This window comes from Bombina bombina, chromosome 5, assembly GCF_027579735.1.
Source record: "Bombina bombina isolate aBomBom1 chromosome 5, aBomBom1.pri, whole genome shotgun sequence".
NCBI classification, from domain to species: Eukaryota; Metazoa; Chordata; class Amphibia; order Anura; family Bombinatoridae; genus Bombina; species Bombina bombina.
The window spans coordinates 330,935,116-330,954,510 of NC_069503.1; the positions used below are offsets into that span (position 1 = coordinate 330,935,116).

The 19,395-nt window shown below is 38.0% G+C and overlaps 1 protein-coding gene across 2 annotated transcripts in view; it reads right to left on the reverse strand.

Moving 5' to 3' along the window:
- The window catches only part of SNX13 (sorting nexin 13), an 882,412-nt gene that overhangs the window by 129,842 nt on the left and 733,175 nt on the right, over positions 1-19,395 (reverse strand). For both annotated transcript variants that reach the window (XM_053714126.1, XM_053714125.1), the window contains exon 18: positions 4,063-4,205. In XM_053714126.1, coding sequence (XP_053570101.1) covers positions 4,063-4,205 — 143 coding nt within the window. The remainder of the gene's footprint in view (positions 1-4,062; positions 4,206-19,395) is intronic.

Consider the following 19,395-nt stretch of genomic DNA (forward strand, 5'->3'; position numbering starts at 1 on the left):
AATACACCCCTCACCACACCCACAAATCAGTTTAACGAATAGCCAAGAAGTGGGGTGATAAGAAAAAAGTGCGAAAGCATAAAAAATAAGGAATTGGAATAATTGTGCTTTATACAAAAAAAATCATAACCACCACAAAAAGGGTGGGCCTCATGGACTCTTGCTAATATGAAAGAAATGAATTTATCAGGTAAGTTCTTACATAAATTATGTTTTCTTTTATGTAATTAGCAAGAGTCCATGAGCTAGTGACGTATGGGATAATGACTAACCAAGATGTGGATCTTTCCATGCAAGAGTCACTAGAGAGGGAGGGATAAAATAAAGACAGTCAATTCCGCTGAAAAATAATCCACACCCAAAATAAAGTTTAAATTTTATAATGAAAAAAACTGAAAACATAAGCAGAAGATTCAAACTGAAACAGCTGCCTGAAGTACTTTTCTACCAAAAACAGCTTCAGAAGAAGAAAACACATCAAAATGGTAGAATTTAGTAAAAGTATGCAAAGAAGACCAAGTTGCTGCTTTGCAAATCTGATCAACCGAAGCTTCATTCCTAAACGCCCAGGAAGTAGAAACTGACCTAGTAGAATGAGCTGTAGTCCTTTGAGGCGGAGTTTTACCCGACTCGACATAAGCATGATGAATTAAAGATTTCAACCAAGATGCCAAAGAAATGGCAGAGGCCTTCTGACCTTTCCTAGAACCGGAAAAGATAACAAATAGACTAGAAGTCTTTCGGAAATTCTTAGTAGCTTCAACATAATATTTCAAAGCTCTAACTACATCCAAAGAATGCAATGATTTCTCCTTAGAATTCTTAGGATTAGGACATAATGAAGGAACCACAATTTCTCTACTAATGTTGTTGTAATTCACAACCTTAGGTAAAAATTCAAAAGAAATTCGTCCAATGAATGCATAGGTTCAAACGGAAGAGCCACAAACTGGTAATGCTTGTCTAGAAACGAGAATCTCAGAAACTGATAGTGATCTGGATGAATCGGAATATGCAGATATGCATCCTGTAAATCTATTGTAGACATATAATGCCCTTGCTGAACAAAAGGCAGGATAGTCCTTACAGTTACAATTTTGAATGTTGGTATCCTTACATAACGATTCAATATTTTTAGATCCAGAACTGGTCTGAAGGAATTCTCCTTCTTTGGTACAATGAAGAGATTTGAATAAAACCCCAGCCCCTGTTCCAGAACTGGAACTGGCATAATTACTCCAGCCAACTCTAGATCTGAAACACATTTCAGAAATGCTTGAGCCTTCGCTGGATTTACTGGGACACGGGAAAGAAAAAATCTCTTTGCAGGAGGCCTTATCTTGAAGCCAATTCTGTACCCTTCTGAAACAATATTCTGAATCCAAAGATTGTGAACGGAATTGATCCAAATTCCTTTGAAAAAACGTAATCTGCCCCCTACCAGCTGAGCTGGAATGAGGGCCGCACCTTCATGTGGACTTAGGAGCTGGCTTTGATTTTCTAAAAGGCTTGGATTTATTCCAGACTGGAGATGGTTTCCAAACTGATACCGCTCCTGAGGATGAAGGATCAGGCTTTTGTTCCTTGTTGTAACGAAAGGAACGAAAACGATTATTAGACCTAAATTTACCTTTAGATTTTTTATCCTGTGGTAAAAAAGTTCCTTTCCCTCCTGTAACAGTTGAGATAATAGAATCCAACTGAGAACCAAATAATTTATTACTCTGGAAAGAAAGGGAAAGCAGAGTAGACTTAGAAGACATATCAGCATTCCAAGTTTTAAGCCATAAAGCTCTTCTAGCTAAAATAGCTAGAGACATATACCTGACATCAACTCTAATGATATCAAAGATGGCATCACAAATAAAATTATTAGCATGTTGAAGAAGAATAATAATGCTATGAGAATTATGATCTGTTATTTGTTGCGCTAAAGCTTCCAACCAAAAAGTTGAAACTGCAGCAACATCCGCCAAAGATATAGCAGGTCTAAGAAGATTACCTGAACACAAGTAAGCTTTTCTTAGAAAGGATTCAATTTTCCTATCTAAAGGATCCTTAAAGGAAGTACCATCTGCCGTAGGAATGGTAGTACGCTTAGCAAGAGTAGAGACAGCCCCATCAACCTTAGGGATTTTGTCCCAAAATTCTAATCTGTCAGATGGCACAGGATATAATTGCTTAAAACGTTTAGAAGGAGTAAATGAATTACCCAAATTATTCCATTCCCTGGAAATTACTTCAGAAATAGCACCAGGAACATGAAAAACTTCTGGAATAACTACAGGAGATTTAAAAACCTTATCTAAACGTTTAGATTTAGTATCAAGAGGACCAGAATCCTCAATTTCTAATGCAATTAGGACTTCTTTAAGTAAAGAACAAATAAATTCCATTTTAAATAAATATGAAGATTTATCAGCATCAACCTGAGACAGAATTCTCTGAACCAGAAGAGCCATTATCAGAATCAGAATGATGATGTTCATTTAAAAATTCATTTGAAAAATGAGAAGTTTTAAAAAACTTTTTACGTTTAGTAGAAGGAGGAATAACAGACATAGCCTTCTTAATGGATTTAGAAACAAAATCTCTTATGTTATCAGGAACACTCTGAGTATTAGATGTTGATGGAACAGCAACAGGTAATGTAACTTTACTAAAGGAAATATTATCTGCATTAACAAGTTTGTCATGACATTCAATACAAACAACAGCTGGAGGAACAGCTACCAAAAGTTTACAGCAGATACACTTAGCTTTGGTAGCTCCAGCACCAGGCAGCGATTTTCCAGAAGTATCTTCTGACTCAGCTTCAACATGGGACATCTTGCAATATGTAATAGAAAAAACAACATATAAAGCAAAATTGATCAAATTCCTTAAATGACAGTTTCAGGAATGGGAAAAAATGCCAGTGAACAAGCTTCTAGCAACCAGAAGCAATAAAAAATGAGACTTAAATAATGTGGAGACAAAAGTGACGCCCATATTTTTTTTAGTGCCAAATAAGACGCCCACATTATTTGGTGCCTAAATGCTTTTGGCACCAAAAATGACGCCACATCCGGAATGCCGACATTTTTGGCGCAAAAGAACGTCAAAAAATGACGCAACTTCCGGCGACACGTATGACGCCGGAAACTGAAAAAAAAAATTTGCGCCAAAAAAGTCCGCGCCAAGAATGACGCAATAAAATGAAGCATTTTCAGCCCCCGCGAGCCTAACAGCCCACAGGGAAAAGTCAAATTTTAAGGTAAGAAAAAAATTGATTTATTCAAATGCATTATCCCAAATATGAAACTGACTGAAAATAAGGAATGTTGAACATCCTGAGTCAAGGCAAATAAATGTTTGAATACATATATTTAGAACTTTATAAAAAAGTGCCCAACCATAGCTTAGAGTGTCACAGAAAATAAGACTTACTTACCCCAGGACACTCATCTACATGTTGTAGAAAGCCAAACCAGTACTGAAACGAAAATCAGCAGAGGTAATGGTATATATATAAGAGTATATCGTCGATCTGAAAATGAGATGAATCTCTACGACCGATAACAGAGAACCTATGAAATAGACCCCGTAGAAGGAGATCATTGAATTCAAATAGGCAATACTCTCCTCACATCCCTCTGACATTCACTGCTCGCTGAGAGGAAAACCGGGCTCCAACCTGCTGCGGAGCGCATATCAACGTAGAATCTAGCATAAACTTACTTCCCCACCTCCATAGGAGGCAAAGTTTGTAAAACTGATTTGTGGGTGTGGTGAGGGGTGTATTTGTAGGCATTTTGAGGTTTGGGAAACTTTGCCCCTCCTGGTAGGAATGTATATCCCATACGTCACTAGCTCATGGACTCTTGCTAATTACATGAAAGAAAGATAAATTAGAAAAAAGACACAGAAGATCTTGACAATGAGTAAAGTGATGTGTAAATGTTGTGTTCCAGATAAGTTGATTCCTATACATGGTGAATTTGTACAATACAATAATTCATACAATAATAGCTTAAGTAAAACCGAGTGTTTAATAAACATGTATCTCCTTCTGACATATACCTGCTCAGTGATCCGCATGTGAAAGTCATGAAAGTCACTGTAGCGTCGGTAGGTTTTCCACATGTCTTCCATGCCTTCTAAGTTTCTCCGTTGGACAGTAATTGCGTATAGTGCATAGGTTTTGCCATGTTCATTACAAACTCCTGCCACAGTATATGATTCACAGTTAGTATTCAGACTAGTAATTTATCTAAATATTACAGGAACAAATGCATAAACGTGCGCACACACACACACAAAGTCAAAATGACAAAAGACACAAATAAAGCATGGATAGGCGAGAAACTGTTATTTTTATTATCCAATAAGTGCTTTGCATTCATAAACCTCTAACAGTAAAATTTTATAGGTGAACATTAACAAAGAATTTAAAAAAAACTATTTAAAATATAGAAAAAATATAGAATAAAAACATCATTTATACTTACCTGATATATTTCATGATGGTGAGAACCCACAAGTCATTAAGCCAGGAAATTTCCCCTCCTGGCCACTAGGAGGAGGCAAAGATTCCCGAAACTGCAAGAGCACTTAAACCCACCTAACCTCATTGGTAAACTAGTCTGATGTATAGCCAAGCAAGGAGAAAGACCGGTATGAAAGGACAAAAGCAAGGAAAATGAGGTGCAAACTAGAACTGCCTCAAGAAATAAAACATAATTTATGCTAATCTAATAAATTAATTTCTTACGGGGGGGGGCGGAGCCTACAGCCGAAGCAGCAGGTTGTGTTTCAGAGGTGCTCCGGATTTCAACTTAGTTTATAAGTAATATTTTACTAAATTTTGAATTTCAGGCTATAAATTTAGCCTTATCATGCATCTAAGTAGCTGTACTAAGCCAAATAATATTGCTTGGAAGCTTGTCGGAAGCCTACCCACTTTATCTACATTTGGCAGTTTAGCCATGTGGCGGTAGTCTACCAGAAGATCCATATATCTCCTGTATAGCGCCCTAGCTCCTACAACTCATAATGCCGCCTACTGCTAAGGGGATCGCTGCCGTAATTGATGACTGGGAGGCCGGGGTGCACAATTTCTTGCAACGGCACTTTGGTGAAATGAAGACACTGCTTAATCAGATCATGGCAGATGTTTTGTTAAACCCTCTGGACGTTGTGGACAGGGCCTTGGAAGCGGTTAAGGAGACTACCGCTCCAGCACAGAACGTACTCCTCCCAGCCTCGACCTCCCCTAATATAACTCACAAGCCCGACTCTCTCCAGCTGCGTGGCACTGACTGCAGGGGCCCTGCGAGTGCATACGTCACCATGGTTGGACTAAAGGACCAGGCAGTGGGCCCTATGCAGTTACCGGCCTCTGACCAATCGATATTACCGGATGGCCTTACTATGGAAGAAGGGGAATGCGCGCCAATGAAACAGGAGTCACCGGAGTGTATGGGGACACGACAGGCTGATATGAATCCATCGACAGCCAATTATCCAGAGCAGACGCAAAGAGCCTATGGGCATTTGAAGTCGTCCTGTGTAAAGGCAGTATTGATCGCCATAATTTACCATCCTGCCACTACCTCCTGGGGAGATCTACACCTGGTAATGTTTGACAGCCCAGCCGGGCAGTATCCGTATTCAACTATGTTGGGCCAAAGAAATAGAATGTTTACCGTGTTTCCTCTAACTAAACCCCAGAGATGCGGTGTAGGCTAGGACACACGCAGTTTTGGAAGCCTCATTCGTCATGCTCTGCAGGTCACTCCTAATTGTCAAAACCTCCACTGTGTTATTATCATAGACACAATGATTCTATTAGCAAATATTACAGGTTCTAGCTTATATCCTGTTAACCCTGTTGTTTCCTTTCACCCAGTTAACGTAACTTCTCATATGTTTCACCTAGGAGGTTACATCTTATATGTCTATTTAAATATAATATCTTACCGGTTAAGCTTCAATTACACTCAGAGTCTGCCTAGTCGCAGTGAATATATTTTAGAGGTACTTCCTCAATTACTTTAACATTATTTGCTATATGATCCACCTACATTTTTCCTTTACATGTCTCTCCCTTATACCTTTTGAAAAACACAGTGATATCATCAAGGTGGGAGCTATGATATTAATGAAATTAATACCCTATAAAACATTTACCTGTTCAATTCAGCCCTATAAAATATATGGTTGAGGAGGTAAGCTATCTATGCCATATGTGTAATCCTGTAACTATACTATAGAAAGGATACCCACCTATACCTTAGGGCATAACGGTTTGAAATATTTGATCTGTATTATGTTTCATGTATGGGTTTACTTTGGAACTTACTGTACTACTTAGAATGAAGACCCCTCCTATCTAAGTCAAAGGATAATTTCTCTAACTGTTTACCCCATTAATCCCTTCTTCTTAACTACCCATTACCTACAAAAATAGGCTTGATTCTGTTTCCACTTGTACTTTTTGTCTTTCACCCATAATAGGTATCACCCCATTTTGCTTCTAATATGAAGTGATATATTACAAGTTTATAGAAACAAGACTTTCTAGCTCCTGCTCCGATTAACATACCTCCCGCAGTATCTAAAAGTTTTTAGGTCCATATACTTTACAGACCAGTGGCCCTACAGGTGTATTATATCTTCCCCCTAGAGCCTCTTGCTAGACCTCTACCTATGCTTCAGGACAGCAGGCATTGTAGCATACATTGTGCATATGTAAAACTTGACATCCTGGACATAAATTCACAGACGCAAAATGCTCCCCATGATATTTGTCCTTCATTAATTGAGTCAAGGACTGGAGTTGGTAATGACTTATACTTGCATGCAGCAGAGAGTCCTCATCATATCTTTCATTAATAGCAACTTGGATTAGATATATGTATGTGATGGTCGATTCAACCTATATTCACTGATTATGTATATATGTACTTATAACCTAGGCTCCTTACCTAGATGGATGCTGATTCCTATTTAAGGAATTGTTTTTTCTGTTTATTCTCTGTTGGTTTGTTCCTTCTTAAAATGACCAGTTACATGACGGTGTTAGTTTGATTTCCATCCAGAAGGTTGATCATCTCACTACTCCACTGCGCATAGTATTCTTTATTTCCCTACCCCATACAGTTTTTAACTTAGGCATAGCTACTAAATCAAGCCGATTACGATATTACTGTTTTGGATGTCACGCCAAATACGGCCTGCAACTAGGCTCTTACCAGATATTAAAGGGACAGTCAAGTATAAATTAAACTTTCATTATTCAGATAGGACTTTTAATTTTAATCGACTTTCCAATTTACTTTTATCATCAAAATTGCTTTTTTCTCTTGGTATTCTTAGTTTAAACTAAACATAGGTAGGCTCATATGCTAATTTCTAAGCCTTTGAGGGCTGCCTCTTATCACATGCTTTTTAAATCTCTTTTCAACACAAAGAGACAGAAAGTACACGTGGGCTATATAGATAACACTGTGTTCAGGCACAGAAAGTTATTTAAGATCTAGCACAATACAATGCTAAATTTAAGACAATAGATAATAAACAGTCACAGTCATGTGATCAGGGGGCTGGAAGAAGGTTCCTAGATACAAGGTAATCACAAAGGTAAAAAGTACATTAATATAACTGTGTTGCTTATGCAAAACTGGGGAATGAGTAATAAAGGGATTATATATCTTTTAAAACAATAACAATTCTATGGTTGACTGTCCCTTTAAGCCCCCCACTAGCAGTCCTCCTTAAACATATCTACAGATAATATTACCATAAGCTTTGCCTGTACTTGCCCTCTCACTGGCTTCCCTATTGGAACTATTATGCCTCCACACTACTACACTTTTCGTAGGTAACAAAGAGAGGCACTCTTTAAATACCTGGTAGTCACCACTGTCAACTTCCCTTCTTTGAGTTTTATGGCCTCCCCTGATCTCCATATTTACAACTACATTTAAAAAATTGCCAAGCAATATGCTAAACACAAATTTACCTATAGTGGCTGTACCTGACTTTCATTGTACCTATGGACCGTAAAATTGCACAGTATACTAAACTCCTAATAAGGCCATCATACTATAGTTGATATTCCTACTCTACATAGGCAGAAATAAGTTCTGTTGATTCTTCCGAAATGGGAATTTAATAACCCTACTGTTACCTTCAGTAGCTATTTAACAGTTGAAGAAACTATTTAAATGTTCCACTATATTATGAGCCTCTCCTCCCCTGTTGGAAGGCTCCGCCCCTCCACCTCCCCCTTATACTTTAAGCGGCTCTTGCCCGCTGATCTTCCCTCCCCCCCTATATACTTTGGCCCAAGAGTGGCCAATACATATGCCAATTCTCCACAAGCTGATACCACTGACCCAGATAGTTTAAAGAGAGTTCTCTATTGCATCGTGGAGATCATCTATCACATAACATAAAATGAAGTTTCATTCTATCTCACCTAAACTCTTGTCTATTACCATCTTCAGACTTGATATGTAATCTTATCTCTACATGCTCATTTTGTTTTGTCGATAATATTTGTTTATAGACAATGTATTACTCATTTTGTTCAAAGGCGAATCTTGTTTGTTAATCTTTACTTTAACTTCAATAAAAAATTAATTTAAAAAATAAAAATAAAAATAATTTCTTACATGGTGGAGTCTAAGATCCATTACTCCTCCTGTGAATTACTCTTCCTTACCAATAGGAAGCAACAAATATTCCCAAACACCAAGAGCCCTATAAAACCCCTCCGACCTTAAACATACCTCAGTCTAACGAATAGTCAAGCATAGTGAGGTAAGAAAAAAGGAACAGGGAAAAAAGATGTGCTAAGGAAAATACAATACACCCCCATGAAAGAAAAGAATTTATCAGGTAAGCATAAATTATGTTTTATTTCATACAGGTGGTGAGGGTCCACGAGCCATTACGCCTGAAAACAAATAACCAAGCCGTGGAGTCTACAAGTAATAACATAAAGGGAGGGATTTAAATAAAAACATCCTTTTTTCACTGATAAATTAAATCCACAACCCAAGTAAAAAAAAAAAAAAATAAATGCACTTAAAAAAATAAATTAATCAGACAAGAAAAAAATCAAGCTGAGACAACCGTCTGAAGAACCTTCATACCAATGGCTGTTTCAGAAGAAGCAAAAACATCAAAATGGTGGAATTTTGCAAAATTATGCAAAGAAAACCAAATAGCTGCTATGCCAATCTGGTAAACTAAAGACTCAATTTTAAAGAATCAAGAAGTGGTGACTAGCCTAGTAGAATGAGCAGTTATTAATTGCAGTGGAGGCTTACCTGCCTCCATGTAAGCTCTGAATACAAAGTTGCGACCAAAAAGCCAAAGAAAAATCAGAAACTTTCTGTCCTTTTCGAGAACCAGAAAAAGTGAATGAACAAACTAAAAGTTCACACACACACATTTATACACACAAACACACATTTATATACACAAATACATACACACACATTTATACACACACAAACATACACACATTTATACACACACATTCAAAGAGGGAGAGAGCGAGCGAGCGGGAGAGAGAGGGATAGAGGGAGGGGGAGAGAGAGGGAGAGAGAGAGAGAGGGAGGGTGGTGGAGAGAGAGGGAGGGTAGTGGAGAGAGAAACAGAGAGGGAGGTGGAGAGGGAGGGAGAAGGAGGAACAGGGAGGGGGAGGGAGGGAGAGAGGGAGGGAGAGGGGGGGAGGGAGGGGGAGAGGGAGGGGGAAGAGAGAGGGGGAAGGGGGAGAGGGAGGGGGAGAGAGAGGGAGAGAGAGGGAGAGGGAGGGAGGGGGATGGGGGAGGGGATGGGGTAGGGGGGGGATGGGGGAGGGGATGGGGTAGGGGGGGGGATGGGGTAGGGGGGATGGGGTAGGGGGAGGGAGGGGGATGGGGTAGGGGGAAGGGGAGAGAGGAGTAGGTTGTCAAAGATCACTTGCCTGTAATAAACACTGTCAGTATATTTCCCTTCGCCTGCAGCATCTTCCTTGGTGTTGCCATACCCAGCAGTCAGCACCCACCAGCAGGCAGTGTTCAAGCACAGTATCCCCAGAGACACTGGCAGGTACAGGTAGCAACGCCAGTCCAGGAGTACCAGCAACAACACATAGAGAAGCAATGCAGGGGTCAAACCCATGTCAGAGCTCTGAGCAGAAAACCTTAACAACAGGCAGGAGAAGAGAAACCACACGACTGTGTGAGGCTGTGAACCCAGAGTGAAGGGGACTATGCAAGCTTCATGACTGGCACAGGAGGGGTGTGAGAAATGAAAGAAGTTCAAGGAGCGTTAAATAGGTAAAGCGGGTGCTGGGTGGATTTTGAAGACTGTGTGAATACAGCCAATATGCCAGGAGTAATGTCATTAGCCTGTCCTGCTTAAGATGGTAGCTCAGGGATAGTTGCAGCAGCGGCTTAAGGTGGACTGTGACATCAATGATCTGATATTGACAGCAGTCACAGCACCGCCGCTGCGTACTAGGTGGCTGCATAGCTTGCCTAGTGGGAGCACCTGCCCTGTACATAGTGTATTAAAATTGGTAAATAAACTATTCCCTTCTTGCACTGATTAAAGTAATCATTATTTATGTGGCAAAATGAAGTGGAGAAAACACAGAAACAATTAATCTGTAAAAACAAAAAAATATTTTATACCTAATTTTGCTAGATCCAGAAATATAGATACAGAGAAAACAAACTTATTTCATAGAATAATGTGCTAAATAAACTGTTGCAAACTCTAAACTACCTCTTAAAGGGACAGTCTAGTCCAAAACAAACTCAATATTCAGATAGGGCATGTAATTTTAAACATTTTACAATTTACTTCTATCACCAATTTTGCTTAGGTCTCTTGTTATTAGTTGAAAACATAATTTATGTAAGAACTTAACTGATAAATTCATTTTTTCATAGTGGCAAGAGTCCATGCACTAGTGACGTATGGGATATACATTCCTACTAGGATGGGGCAAAGTTTACCAAACCTCAAAATGCCTATAAATACACCTCCCAGCACACACATACCTCAGTTTTAACGTATAGCCACGTTGTGAGGTGTAAAAAGGAGTAAAAAAGCATACAAAAAAGGAAAAAATAATGTGCTTCTATACAAAAAAATCATAGCCAATAAAAAAGGGTGGGTCTCATGGACTCTTGCCACTATGAAAGAAATGAATTTATCAGGTAAGTTCTTACATAAATTATGTTTTCTTTCATGTAAGTGGCAAGAGTCCATGAGCTAGTGACATATGGGATATAATACCCAAGATGTGGAAATCCACAGAGTCACTAGAGAGGGAGTGATAAAAATAAAAACAGCTATTTCCGCTGAAAGAATTCAATCCAAATAATAATTAAGTTTTCTTGAAGTTTAAAAAACTCAAATTATAGGCAAAGGAATCAAACTGAGACAACTGCCTGAAGAACTTTTCTACCAAAGACTGCTTCTGAGGAAGCAAATATATCAAAATGGTAAAATTTAGTAAATGTATGCAAAGAAGACCAAGTTGCTGCTTTGCAAATCTGATCAACTAAAGCTCCATTCTTCAAAGCCCAAGTGGCAACTGATCTCGTAGAATGAGCTGTAATTCTTTGAGGCGGAGACTCCAAATAAGCCTTGTGAATCAAAAGTTTTTAATCAAGATGCCAAAGAAATGGCAGAGGCTTTTTGACCTTTCCTGGAACCAGAGAAAATAACAAAAACTAGAAGTTTTTCTGAAATCATTGGTAGCCTCAACATAGTATTTCAAAGCTCTTATCACATCCAAAGAATGTAGAGATCTCTCAAGAGAGTTCTTAGGATTAGGACACAAAGAAGCAACAACAATTTTCCTAGTAATGTTGTTAGAATTCATAACCTTACGTAAAAATGTAAACAAAGTCCATAAAACCGCTTTATCTTGATGGAATATCAGATAAGGAGACTAACAAAAGAGCCGACAACTCAAACTCTTCTAGCAGAAGAGATAGCCAAAAGAAATAACACTTTCCAAGAAAGTAGTTTAATAGCTAAAGAATGCATAGGCTCAAAAGGAGGAGCCTGCAAAAGCTTTAAAACCAAATTAAGACTCCAAGGCAGAGAAATAGACTTAACAGGTTTGATGCGAACCAAAGCCTGAACAAAACAGTGAATATAAGGAAGTTTAGCAATCTTTCTATGAAATAAAACAGAAAGAGCAGAGATTTGTCCTTTCAAAGTATTTGCAGACAAACCCTTATCCAAACCATCCTGAAGAAACTGTAAAATCCGAGGAATTCCAAAAGAATGCCAAGAAAAATTATGAGAGGAGCACCATGAAATATAGGTTTTCCAAACCCAATAATAAATCTTTCTTGACAGACTTACGAGCCTGTAACATAGTGTTAATCATCGAGTCAGAGAAACCTCTATGACTAAGAACTAAGTGTTCAATTTCCAAACCTTCAAATTTAGAGATTTGAAATCCTGATGGAAAAAAAAAGTGTTGAATGTTGGGATTTAAGCATATCAGTTGTGATACCCGAGTATAATCCCTGCACCATTGATTCAGCATGAAAAGCTGGAGAGGTCTCATATAAAAATGAGCAAAGGGGATCGCGTCCGATGCTGCAGTCATAAGACCTAAAACTTGCACATAGCCACTGAAGGGAATGATTGAGACTAAAGGTTTCGACAAGCTAATACCAATTTCATTTGTCTCTTGTCTGTTAAAGACAAAGTCATGGACACTATCTGGAAACCTAAAAAAGTGACCTCTCTCTGAGGAATCAAGAAACTCTTTTTTAAATTGATCCTCCAACTATGCCTTTGAAGAATCGACACTAGTTGTTTCGTGTGAGAATCTGCTTAATGAAAAGACTGAGCTAGTACCAAGATATCGTCCAAATAAGGAAACACCGCAATACCCTGCTATCTGATTACAGATAGAAGGGCACTGAGAACCTTCAAATATTTTCTTGGCGTTGTTGCTAGGCCAAATGGAAGAGCAACAAACTGGTAATGCTTGTCTAGAAAAGAAAATCTCAGAAACCGATAATGGTCTGGATGAACTGGAATATGAAGATAAGCATCCTGTAAGTCTATTGTGGACATAAAATGCCCTAGCTGAACAAAAGGCAGAGTAGTCCTTATAGTCACCATCTTGAAAGTTGGGACTGTTACAAAATGATCCATGAACTGAAAGAATTCTCTTTCTTTGGGACAATGAATAGATTTGAATAGAACCCCAAAACCTGTTCCTTTAGAGGAACTGGAACAATCCCCCCTAGCTTTTCTGAACACACTTCAGAAAAGCCTGAGCCTTCACAGAATTTGTTGGAACATGAGAAAGAATCTTCTCACGGGAGATCTCATTCTGAAACCTATTTGATACCCTTGAGACACAATATTCTGAATCCACTGATTCTGAACGGAACCAGGCCAAATTTCCTGAAATAATTTCAATCTGCCCCCCACCAGTTGAACTGGATTGAGGGCCGCACCTTCATGCAGTCTTGGGGGCTGGATTTGGTTTCTTATAAGGCTTGGTTTTATTCCAATTTAAAGATGGTCTCCAATTGGAACCAAAGGCCTTAGGGAAAGGAGTCGTCTTTTGTTCCTTATTATGACGAAAGGGACAAAAAGATTAGGAGCCTTATATTTACCTTTAGACTTTTTATCTTGAGGTAAAAAAAACTCCATTCCCCCTAGTAATAGTGGAAATAATAGAATTCAATTGAAAACCAAATAGATTCTTACCCTGGAAAGACAAAGATAATAATCTAGATTTAGACACCATGTCAGCATTCCAAGATTTAAGCCATAAAGCTCTTCTGCCTAAAATAGCTAAAGACATAGATTTAACATCGCTCTTAATAATGTCAAATACAGCATCACAAATTAAATGATTAGCATATTGAAGAAGAATAATAATACTGGATAAATCATGATCTTCTACCTGACGAGCTAAACTGTCCAACCAAAAAGTTGAAGCAGCAGCCACATCAGCCATCAAAATGGCAGGTCTAAGAATATAACCAGAATGTAAATAAGCTTTCCTTAGATAATCTTTCTATCTAAAGGATCCTTAAAAGAAGTACTGTCTTTCATAGGAATAGTAGTACGTTTGGCAAGAGTGGAAATAGCCCCATCAACCTTAGGGACTTTTCCCCAAAACTCCAAATTAGCCACAGGTAGAGGATACAACTTCCTAAAACTAGAAGATGGATTAAAAGAACCACCAGGTTTAGACCATTCTTTAGTAATCATATCAGAAACAGCATATGGAATAGGAAAAACCTCAGGAGCAAGCTTAGGAGGTTTAAAAACAGAATTTATAGGTTTATTGTTTTTTTTTTATCAAGAGGACTAGACTCTTCAATACCCAAAGTAACCAGAACTTCCTTTAACAAAGAGTGAATATAATCAATCTTAAACAGATAGGAAGATTTGTCAATTTCAGAATCTGAATCAGGGTCCTCTGAACCAGAGGAACCCTCATCAGCAGAGGACATTTCAGTATGCTGTCGGTCAAAACAAAGTTCATCAGAAATATGAGAAGTTTTAAAAGACCTTTTAAGTTTATTTGAAGGCAAAATAGCAGACAAAGCCTTTTCTATAGCTGCAGCAATATAATCTTTTACATCTGCAGGAATATTAGGTACATTAGACGTTGAAGGAACAACAGACGTTTTAGTACTAATAGAAACATTATCCGCATGTAAAAGCTTATCATGACAGATGCCACATAATTGAGCTGAAGAAATAACATCAGTTAATTTACAACAAACACACTTAGCTTTAGTAGAACTGTGTTCATGCAGCATTGTTTCTACAGCAACATCAGAGGCAGGATCAGACTGAGACATCTTGCAAAATGTAAAAAGAAAAAAACATTTAAACAAAATATCCAATTTCCTCCTATAGCAGTTTCAGGAATGGGAAAAAATGCTTATGCTAAAGTAAAATGCAAAAAAATAAGCATTAAAGCTCTTGAAAATATGAAGAGAACCAGAAGCAATAAAGGAAGAGGGGTAATTTACAAAAACTTTTGGCACCAAGTATGACGCAAAAGGAAGTTAAAAAAAAAAATTTGATGCCAAAACTAACATCAGGAAATGACGCAACTAGTGTCATAAGCGCGACTTTGCGACAAAACAACTTGCGTCAACAAAGACAAAGGAAATGACAAAACTTGCGTCACTTTAGACGCAATTCCGCGGCAAAAAATGTTTGCTGCCAAGAATGACGCCATAAAGAACAGCATTTTGTGTCCTCGCGAGCCTAGTTTGCCTGCGAAAACTTTGGAAAAGTAAAGTCAAATTTGAGAAAACTAGAACCCCAGGTAAGAAAATATCATCTTCCCAATATAAATTCTGTACTGAAACTGATAGACTGCTTAAAAAGGGAAATGTACATAGAACTGACTCTTGGCAAATATAAGTAAATACATATATTTAAAACTTTATCACATAAAGTGCCAAACATAGTTGAGAGTGTCTTGAAAAATTATACATACTTACCGGAAGACACCCATCCACATATAGCAGACAGCCAAACCAGTACTGAAAAACATCAGCAGAGGTAATGGTATAAGAGTATAACGTTGATCTGAAAAGGGAGGCAGGAGATGAATCCCTGCGACCGATTAAAGAGAGAACTTGAAAGGATTTCCCATGGGTGAAACCACTAAATCAATAGGCAATACTCCCTTACTCTGACAAATACTGTACTCTGAGAGGAATTGGGCTTCAGAATGCTTAGAAGCACTTATCATAGAAGAAATCAAGCACAAACTTACTTCACCACCTGCATAGGAGGCAAAATTTGTAAAACTGAGGTATGTGTGAGGTGGGAGGTGTATTTGTAGGCATTTTGAGGTTTGGGAAACTTTGCCCCCTCCTGGTAGTAACCCTCCTGGTAGTAATGTATATCCCATACGTCACTAGCTCATGGACTTTTGCTACTTACATGAAAGAAAGATAAATCTAGGAGGTTCATATGCTAATTTCGAAGCCACCTCTTAGCTCAGGGCATTTTGACAGTGTTTCACCACTAGAGGGTGTTAGTTCATGTGTTTCATATAGATAACACTGTGCTCATGCACGTGGAGTTCCTATTTGCCAGCACTGATTGGCTAAAATGCAAGTGTGTCAAAAGAACTAAAATAAGGGGCAGTTTGCAGAGGCTTAGATACAAGATAATCACAGAGGTAAAAAGTTTTTTATATAACTGTATTGCTTATGCAAAACTAGGGAATGGGTAAAAACGGATTATCTTTCTTTTAAAACAATGAATATTCTGGTGTAGACTGTCCCTTTAAAACAAGAGAGGATGAACAGAATGACAGCAACCTACAACGAAAACAGCCAGTGAATTGGTTTGTGTATCCTGTTTGCATGAGAGAGAGAGCATGTTAGCGGCCAAACTACAAAATGCTGTCTTGGAATAAAACAACTCTTTGTTCCATTGGTCAGAAGCAAACTAATATTTGTAATCTCCTGGTTCATATGTAAAATGCATTAAAATAAGTGGCTAGTGGGAGACAAACTGTAAACCTTCAAGCTGGCTATAAGTGTGTGCACAAAGATATATACTACCTCTTACTTAAAGGGACAGTCTACTTGAAATGTGTTATTGTTTAAAAAGATAGATAATTATTTTATTAACCATTCCCCAGTTTTGCATAACCAACACTGTAATATTAATACACATTTTTACCTCTGTGATTACCTTGCATCTAAGCCTCTGCAGACTACTTTTTACAAACTTGCACTTCAGCCAATTAGAGCTGACTCATGTTTAAAGGCTGTGACACACTGCAAGCAGAGCGACGCGCAGCGTGTAGATGCAGCTGTGCGCGCTCAGTGTGTCTTGCCTTTTCATCTCTGAGCACTCTGCTGCGTCAGGTCGCGTAGCTAAGCGCTCAGAGATTAAATATTTGAACTTCAGAAGCGATGCGACGCGGAGCAAAGCAGCTGCTTTGCCTCGCGCCGCATCGCTTGCAGTGTGTCACAGCCTTAATTCCACAGGATTTAGCACAATGTTATCTATATGGCACATATGAACTAGCACTGTCTAGCTGTGAAAGCTAATAAAATGCACTAAGATAAGAGGTGCCTTCAAGGGCTTAGCAATCACCATATGAGCCTACCAAGGTTTAACCTTCAATAAAGAATACTAAGAGAACAAAGAACATTTGATGATAAAAGTAAATTGGAAAGTTGTTTAAAATTGCATGCTTTATCCGAATCATGAAAGCTTAATATTTACTTTACTGTCCCGTTAATAAGGAGGGAGTTTCTGAGTATGTATATATCAAAGTGTGTATGTATAGTAAGCTATGCAGAATCCTTGATGCGTTAAAGGGGTAGAAAGGTCAAAATTTAAATGTACACTAATACCTCAATTAGCAAAAATGCATCTAGTAAGAGTCATTTACACTGTGCTCCAGTATTCACACAAATTAAGTCTCCAAATGTACAATAACCCCCACCACCAGCTTTTTGAGCTTCAACACTGGTGCACAGGCCCTCACAGCATGTGTGTGAATGCCGCTGAAACAGTAATAACTTTTACTTGAAACTTTTTTGCTAATGAAAGTATTTTGCAAAAATCCTATTTGAAATTGAAATTCATCAATACACATTTAGTACTCATTTTCAAAATGGAGGTGTGTTAAGAGTAAAGTTTATATGAAACCATAGAGTAGACACTGAACTCAATTTTTTTTTCTATAGATAGAGCAGGCAATTTTAAGAAACTTTCTAATTTACTCTAATTTACTCCTATTATCAATTTTACTCCTATTATCAATTTTTCTTGTTCTCTCGAGATCTTTATTTGAAAAAGCAGGATTGTAAGCTTATGAGCCGGCCCATCTTTGGTTCAGAACCTGGTTAGCACTTGCTGATTAGTGGCTACATTTATACACCAATCATCCTGCTTTTTCAAATAAAGATAGCAAGAGAACAAATAAAAATTAAAAGGAGTAAATGAGAAAGTTGCTTAAAAATGCATGTTCTATCAGAATCATGAAAGAAAAAAAAATGTGTTCAGATATCCGTTTAACTCCTTAACCCCTTAATGACCGGACCATTTTTCAATTTTCTTACCCTTAATGACAATGGCTATTTTTACATTTCTGCAGTGTTTGTGTTTAGCTGTAATTTTCCTCTTACTCATTTACTGTACCCACACATATTATATACCGTTTTTCTCGCCATTAAATGGACTTTCTAAAGATACCATTATTTTCATCATATCTTATAATTTACTAAAAAAAAAAAGATAAAATATGAGGAAAAAATGGAAAAAAACACACTTTTTCTAACTTTGACCCCCAAAATCTGTTACACATCTACAATCACCAAAACACATCCATGCTAAATTGTTTCTAAATTTTGTCCTGAGTTTAGAAATACCCAATGTTTACATATTCTTTGCTTTTTTTGCAATTTATGGGGCAATAAATATAAGTAGCACTTTGCTATTTCCAAACCACTTTTTTTCAAAATTAGCGCTAGTTACATTGGAACCCTGATATCTGTCAGGAATACCTGAATATCCCTTGACATGTATATATTTTTTTTTAGAAGACAACCCAAAGTATTGATCTAGGCCCATTTTGGTATATTTCATGCCACCATTTCACCGCCAAATGCGATAAAAAAAAAAAAGTTCACTTTTTTTACACATTTTGTCACAAACTTTAGGTTTCCCACTGAAATTATTTACAAACAGCTTCTGCAATTATGGCACAAATGGTTGTAAATGCTTCTCTGGGATCCCCTTTTTTCAGAAATAACAGACTTATATGGCTTTGGGGTTGCTTTTTGGTAATTAGAAGGCCGCTAAATGCCGCTGCGCACCACACGTGTTTTATGCCCAGGAGTGAAGGGGTTAATTAGGGAGCTTGTAGGGTTAATTTTAGCTTTAGTGTAGTGTAGTAGACAACCCCAAGTATTGATCTAGGCCCATTTTGGTATATTTTATGCCACCATTTCACCGCCAAATGCGAGCAAATAAAAAAAAAACTTTACATTTTTCACAATTTTAGGTTTCTCACTGAAATAATTTACAAACAGCTTGTACTATTATGGCAGAAATTGATGTAAAAGCTTCTCTGGGATCCCCTTTGTTCAGAAATAGCAGACTTATATGGCTTTGGCGTTGCTTTTTGGTAATTAGAAGGCCGCTAAATGCTGCTGCGCACCACACGTGAATTATGCCCAGCAGTGAAGGGGTTAAATTAGGTAGCTTGTAGGGAGCTTGCAGGGTTAATTTTAGAGATCAGCCTCCCACCTGACACATCCCACCCCCTGATCCCTCCCAAACAGCTCTCTTCCCTCCCCCCACCCCACAATTGTTACTGCCATCTTAAGTACTGGCAGAAAGTCTGCCAGTACTAAATAAGTT